The 6911-nt window shown below is 35.6% G+C and overlaps 1 protein-coding gene across 1 annotated transcript; it reads right to left on the bottom strand.

Annotated features, from left to right (window-relative positions):
• Positions 1-3466: 3466 nt before the first annotated feature.
• Positions 3467-6813, bottom strand: LOC107274003 (pro-resilin). The gene is made up of 4 exons (XM_015752713.2): positions 6597-6813; positions 6042-6266; positions 4627-4948; positions 3467-4398 (listed from the first exon to the last, which is right to left on the bottom strand). Exons 1-4 carry the CDS (start codon positions 6615-6617, stop codon positions 4193-4195), a joined length of 774 nt encoding a protein of 257 aa, XP_015608199.1. The 5' UTR covers positions 6618-6813; the 3' UTR covers positions 3467-4192.
• Between the last annotated feature and the right edge of the window lie 98 nt (positions 6814-6911).

Here is a 6911-nt window from a genome sequence, read left to right as displayed (position 1 = left end):
CGAAGCATGTATATGTATATATGTACATATATACTTATAAATTAGAATTTTTTTTGATAATTTGGAAACGGGTTAATTAGGCTTTATATGGTTCTCAATAAAATTGTTTAAATGTGTCCCAGGCATAATAATATAATACGTTAAGGTAAACCTCGAAGGAAATTATGTGTTTCAGTTGGGGTAATTTATTAAAGTTGAATTTCGCAAGAAATATTTCATGCTGCAATGCAATTAATGCGTGTACGGCTAATGTGTTCTTGCCCAATCGTATTACACGCCCGTTTTGGCATCGACGAGGAAATGGACAAAAGTGGGAAACAAACACGCGGATGAAGCTTGCGTCAATTCAATGTGACGATAATTTAAAATTGCACGGTTCAAATTATCGGGGATGGTGGCCTAGGGAATTTTGTGATTGTAGGGAGGATGCTGTAACAGCATTGCGCGAAATTATTACTATGAATTGTGATTATTTACATGGTGTATAACTATATATATTTATGGTAGGCAATGCCAGAGCCAGTATACGCAATTCGTGAGTGCGTAAGTGAATGCAGGAGTTAATGTGACTGGCAGGTAGGCAGTTGATAGGACTGTACGTTTACGTGCTTGGAATATGGACAGTCGCAGGCAGAATATTTACTACTGGTTCATTGGATTATAGGGATATTTGTGGTCAGGGGGAAAAATTGTACGAAGTGAAATTTAATATCTAGACATTTTTGATGTGGGGAAAATTCAAGGGTGGTTATTCTGTTTTTTCATTGAAATGACATTGTCGATATACGTATATAAGAGAATCTGAGGAACTTACGAGATAATACAATCCAATAGTGGTTTTTGGAGAAACTAGAGATTTTTAAAAATATTATTATAGCATTTTGCAACATGCGTTTATATAATAGTTAAACATCCAATTGGGTAATATATTTAATTGCATGTAACCCTAGTCGACACTTTTCTCCGTAAGTCTCAGGCTTTGTATAGGTTCCTATTGGGCCAGTACAGACTCAACTAGGACTACGACTAGCCCTTTATTTTTCTAATGAAATTTCTAGGGGAATTCATTTGTATAACGTAATATTGAAATATACTCATTTTGCACATGGATATTCCTGGTTGATCATTTATATTGGTTTTTATTTGGATTATCCAGTGAATTTATTAATGGATTACATACGTGCTTAATTGATCTAGGGAATTTAGGATTTTACATTTATATTAAGAAGGATAAACATATTTATATGTTCTTAATGTTATATTGTAGTATACGTATTTCACTCGTTTTAACAATTGGGACTGACTGTACTTACTCAAGAAATTGCACTGAATTATAACTGAAAACTCTAGTTCTTAAACATTAACTAGTACCAATAATTAATGTGCATAAAGAAGCAACCGATGATCTACAATGCAAAAAGAAAACAGATATAATATCTCAGAAGGAAGTTATTAAATTAATAATAACCTATAGTAGCATCGATAATTCACTCTTATTATTCCGCTAGTGAGTTACTTAACCCAGACTTAAATATCCCTATGACGAAATATCTATATAGTGACTGCCATAAAATCCTCTAGGCGTAAAACGAAGCAAAAGTGACCCACGATCCCACTTCTTGTAGTAACTTCATCACAACCTGGATAAACTTAAATACGTGTAATATTGATAAAATAAATAGAGGCATTCAGTGTAACGAGTAGTGGCCTGTAATCCAAGTAAAGATCAATTATGATCATTATCCAATAATGCCAACTGCGAAGTAACTGAGTCAAATTCGATGAATATGTACTTGTAAAATCATCTCGCAAATGACGTCTAACTATAACTTAACCCAATCCATGTAAACCGATGTAAATATAGATATAGATATCTGGCAGTATAACACGTCGTACAAAATTAAACGCGAATCACAGCTTCGCATCGATCTCTACCGTGTTTTGCAATCCGGTCATTGCAACAATAATGCACCAGGATACCACGAACCACTTTAGCAATGGAAGTCATAGCACCGTGCAATTTTACGATGATTAACGGTCCCTGGTAAATAATCGAGTACCCAGGGAATTTGATTGTAGCCAGTAGTGACATTGTCTTATAAATTGTCCAGTATGTACGAGTGACGTCATAATACGTACCAGATGACTTTTTAGGTCTGCATATCTCCAATACATTTACTCAGAATTATTATGATAATTTTTTTTTACAAAAATTAAATACCTTTCTTTTACTTCACGAAGTTAAAAAAATTGACTTCCGTCCTCCTCTTCATCGACGTTAATTAATTATTTTTAATAATTACTTCATTTTTAGATTTTTCAAGTTTTAAATGACCCTCGTCTCTCCTATGGTAAAATCCTATAGTGTTAGGTTAGTGGGAATTCCTCTGCGAACCGGTGGGGAACCTCGCTGATTGCTGACATTAATAAATTTTCTTGCAAAAAGCGACGTGTCGGTATGCAGCTCCGTGCTGTTTAATTATACGACTGGATGGCCAGAAGCGGATAATTGAATTTGAAATGGCTTGCCCTCTGGATATTTGATAGTTTCTTCTTGTTTTTCTCAACCCCTAGTATTCTTTCTCTCTCTCTCTCTCTCTCTCTCTCTCTCTCTCTCGCTCTGTCTCTCTCTCCCCTCTCTCTCTTTCTCTCTTATATCACCATCATCTCCTCAAGACTTTTCATTATTACTTTTCTTAATTCTACCCACAACCAAATCTATTTTTCCTTCACTTCTTTTCCACCTATAATTGCTTCTACGGTAAAACCGTACTATTCCCAGAGATTTAACTCGGTGTTTTGTATTTTCATGCTTCTTGTTATTACTCAACAACCTGGCTAACAAATGATAGACAAATTTACGCTAAACACTTGTGCACGATCGTTTACGATAGTCTATCGTGAGGCGAGTAAGAGGAATAAAATAATGATTGCACTCTAAATGAGTGCATATCTTGCACTTGTGGTGTATACCTTTCTCGCATGGATCATCCTGTACCTATGTGCATGGAACAAATTGCACCATGCACTACGTTTCTATGTATCTACGGGATGCGTGCTGTTCGCATTACGTGAACCTATTTCATACTTTTTTTCTATCTACACTTCTTTCTTACTCTCTCTCTCTCTCTCTCTCTCTCTCTCTCTCTCTCTCTTTCGTTCTTGGTCATAAGCTCTCTCGTTTCCCTCTGCCGTAGAACCGTGATTTCAGGCCGTCTCATGTAATGGAGAAAGTACACTTCATTCCGGCTACGATAACGTTCTAGTAATCTTGTATAAAAGACCTCGTGTGTTCATTGCAATTCGTGGGAAATTCTGTTGGAACAGATAATTTTTTTTATTTTTCGGATATGATAATTTTGAAAAAATTAAATATTTCGAAATCTATTTCATGAATTTCTTTAATCCATGCAATATTTACAGGACGTCAATTTGGGGTTGATAATGGTAAGTGGGAATTTTTTGTTTTTATTTTATTTGAAAAATAGATACAAAATGGTATATTCTATCGTTATAATTATTTATAATTAATTAATACTTGCCGATAATAGCCCGCAGACTATTCAGCAATGCTCGGCTAGTGAAATTACATAAATAATATTCGATTCTCTTTCTGGCTTGTGTTTTATTTTCAACAAAAAATAGAGGAATCACGGCATATCAACATTTTTCTCCATCACGTATTGTTGGATTTTTCAAGAGAATTCTAAGAAATTTTTGTATTACTATTTTTGTTATCCACTAAATGAAAAATGCAACTGCAGTTGACCCTTCTTGAAGTTTTAATTAAATCTTTCCTTCAATCCTTCCTTTCCTTTTTCCTTCAACGTGTAGTTGAGATTAATAGAGGAATAATTGTTAAAAAAATATTGTTTCTTAATTTAAAATCCAAAGTGAAGTTGAATGTTCGCATTTGACGTGCAGTTTGAATTTTGTATAAAGTTACTAAAAATTAAATATCTTCACAACAGAAAGAGAAGAGTTTATTCACTCAGTTTTGATATCTAGGGATATTTCGTGTTTAATAAAATCCAATAATATTAATGTATTTTCCTGTTTCTTTCTAGAAATTTCCAAGCGAGTCGATTTACGAGTCGTCGAAATTTCCATTTTTCCCACATTCTTCATTTTCGTTATTTATTCCTATTTCTCTTGTTTCTCTTTTCTCTTTTTCTTGCCCGAAAGAGATAATTTATTTCCTATGGAAATTCGGCGTTCCGTAACTGCTTGAGGGCGTTTTCGCGCCAAACGATCCGAAGCCATTATTGTAACCCTGATTGTTATTTCCTAGGGAATTTGTGGCGTACTGTTGATACTGATTATTATTCCCATTATAATTATAACCGCCATTGTTGGAATGATAATTGTTGTAATTTGCATTGTAATTTGCAGAATGGCCTGTAACAATAATCATACATTGCAAAAATAATATTTTTCCTACAGACAGATTATAAGACTCGATATATCCAATATATAAACTATACACGCTATAATAACATTTACATTGATAAAGTTATTACGGGAAATTCGAAATAAAATATAATCTTTTCAGCCATATCGATTACATACAAGTGACAAAACCCTAGAACAAATTTAAAATTTAATTTTTAAAAATATATTTTTTACCTCCAGTGTATCCAGAATCGATACTGTTCCCTTGATTATCATATCCGTTCGAACCACCATTATTGTATCCATTGTTATATCCATTATTGTATCCATTATTAGTATTGTATTGCTCCGGATAGGTGGCGACACCCTCGTACCTTACGTCAGCATGAAAGCCCGTTCTCCAATCAGCAGTGTAAGTAACTATTTGCGTTCTGCCATCTGGCAATTGTACCCGATATTCTCCTCGCACAGTCTCACCATCGCTAGTTTCCTGTCTCCCAAAATCATTTCCGGTTGCCGAATCTTTGACGGCGTATCCAAATTCGTAGGATTTGGGCTAGGAAATAACAACATACTATTATAGGCATGAGATGAAAATATAAAAATTACTATACTACAGTTTAAAATAATTATAAATTATTATTGCAAATTTACAATGACAAAAATTTCGATATAAATCCATTGAATGGTAAAAGATTACAAAAAAATGGAAATGCACGGTTCATCGTCTCCAGTAATCGTTATCGTATTTTATGACGTTGACCTCTGTGACTCCAGACCTCATCCAACGTCCATTGTTCACCTCGTTAACGGGCGCCATATAGAGCGATAACAAAGTTGCCCAATCGTACTGAGATAATCTCTGTGGCTGGGCATAAAGTCAATGAGCAGAAATCTCGATGAACTTGTGGTTATAGTTGATCTAGTGATATTTGCGCTCAATTAGAAACGTGAAGTTACGCAATACGGACTATAAAATTAGCCTAGTGTTATTTATGATTTTATAGAAAGTTCGTGCGGGCAAGTAACGTTTGGCTGTGAGAAAATATCCCTAGAATGGTTAGGAGCGTTGCGGGAAGAGGGTTGAAAGGGAACAAAGAGAGTGAAGTTAAAAGTAACCGGAAATAGAGTAGACGGGGTAAAATTTTATGGAGGGGTGACTTTAATCTAACTCGTGCACCAGCCTTGCATACAAGTGCACATTCTTGCATAATGCGGACATTTAGATCCACTGGGTACAATTTAGATCCGCAGGGTATTACGGTAACCAAGCGGCTATAAGTGTTTATCACGTCAACCATATTCCCCATGTGAAAGAATGATCACCCAGAAAATATTCTCACGATCGATTTTTGCACCCGTAAGCGAGATTTAGGAAAGTAGAACAAAGAAATATAGGCTTTCGGTTTCCGGTATAAAAAAGCAAAAAATTCGATAATCGAATATTTCAATTTCTATGGAAGTACGAAAACACGCGAAGATCGTGACAAGAATACAGATGCTGACGAATATTATTATTAATCAACGTATTAATATAATAATATATTTCTAGGTCCCTACGAAGGACTTTTATAGTCCATAATATACACCGAAACTTAATTTTTCTAAATGCCCCACGAGCATCAGGGATTTGGCTCTTTTTCACTGACCTGGCTGTCTATGTAGTCTTGGTTGGTGTCATATCCGGTACCAACTGGGGCACCGTAGCTGTTTGTAACACCAGCACTACCACTACTACCACTACTACCACCACCGTGATGACCGTTTCCAAAGTTTCCGGAAACACCCGGAACTCCATACTGGTTGCTCAAGGCCGGTTCGCAAGCACCAGGAGCCACAGTGAGCAGCATCATCATTGCCATGGCAATAGCAACCTGTCCAAAACAGTCGAATCCCATAGGTAGAGTTAGAGACCTTTCACATTCGCCCAGTAAAGTTTGCCTGTTGACTCGACTAATACTTGAATTAATTGACTAGGGGACTCATGGTGCTAATTAAGAGAAATAATATGAATCCCAGAAATTCTACAGCAGTCTCGCTTTTAATCAGTAAAACTCGAAGTCTCATGAATTCGATTGACTGTTTTATAAAAAAAAAATTTTGTTGAATTTACCACAATTTTCTCAAAAATATACGTAGTTTACAATATTTCACTTGCACTAAAAAAAAACCAGGCACACCACGTAGTTAAAAATATCCTTTACCTTTTTGATCACGATATCCATTTTTGAATTGGCCGAACAGAACAAAGAAACGAAATAAACTTTTCCTTTTGTTTCCTTTAAATGAGACTCGACGGTTTTATTTTTCTAAGACACTTCAAGTTCTGAAGATTCACAATGCCTACCACTGTCTTTTATACTATGTCAACGATACTTGGAGGGGTGGCAAAATGGTTCCCTAGATCTTTTTCACTCACATCAGTAGTAGAGCATAGCTGGCCATACGTAAGAATAACGTAAGTACAGAACGTAGTAGGGATACAGGCAAATAGTATAAGTCGTTGGTCCAGGGGGGGG

Source organism: Cephus cinctus, unplaced genomic scaffold (genome assembly GCF_000341935.2).
Source record: "Cephus cinctus unplaced genomic scaffold, Ccin1 Ccin1_scaffold1978, whole genome shotgun sequence".
NCBI lineage: Eukaryota > Metazoa > Arthropoda > Insecta > Hymenoptera > Cephidae > Cephus > Cephus cinctus.
The sequence above is the reverse complement of the archived record's forward strand: the minus strand, read 5'-3'. Positions and strand labels throughout refer to the sequence as shown.

Bases quoted from the DNA above. Each gene is read 5' to 3' on its own strand.
- LOC107274003 (XM_015752713.2), bottom strand. From the start codon at position 6,617: ATGGATATCGTGATCAAAAAG. The intron at 6,267-6,596 runs GTAAAGGATATT...TGTTTTGGACAG, and splicing joins TGGATATCGTGATCAAAAAG to GTTGCTATTGCCATGGCAAT. The intron at 4,399-4,626 runs GTAAAAAATATA...TTATTGTTACAG, and splicing joins CGATTCTGGATACACTGGAG to GCCATTCTGCAAATTACAAT.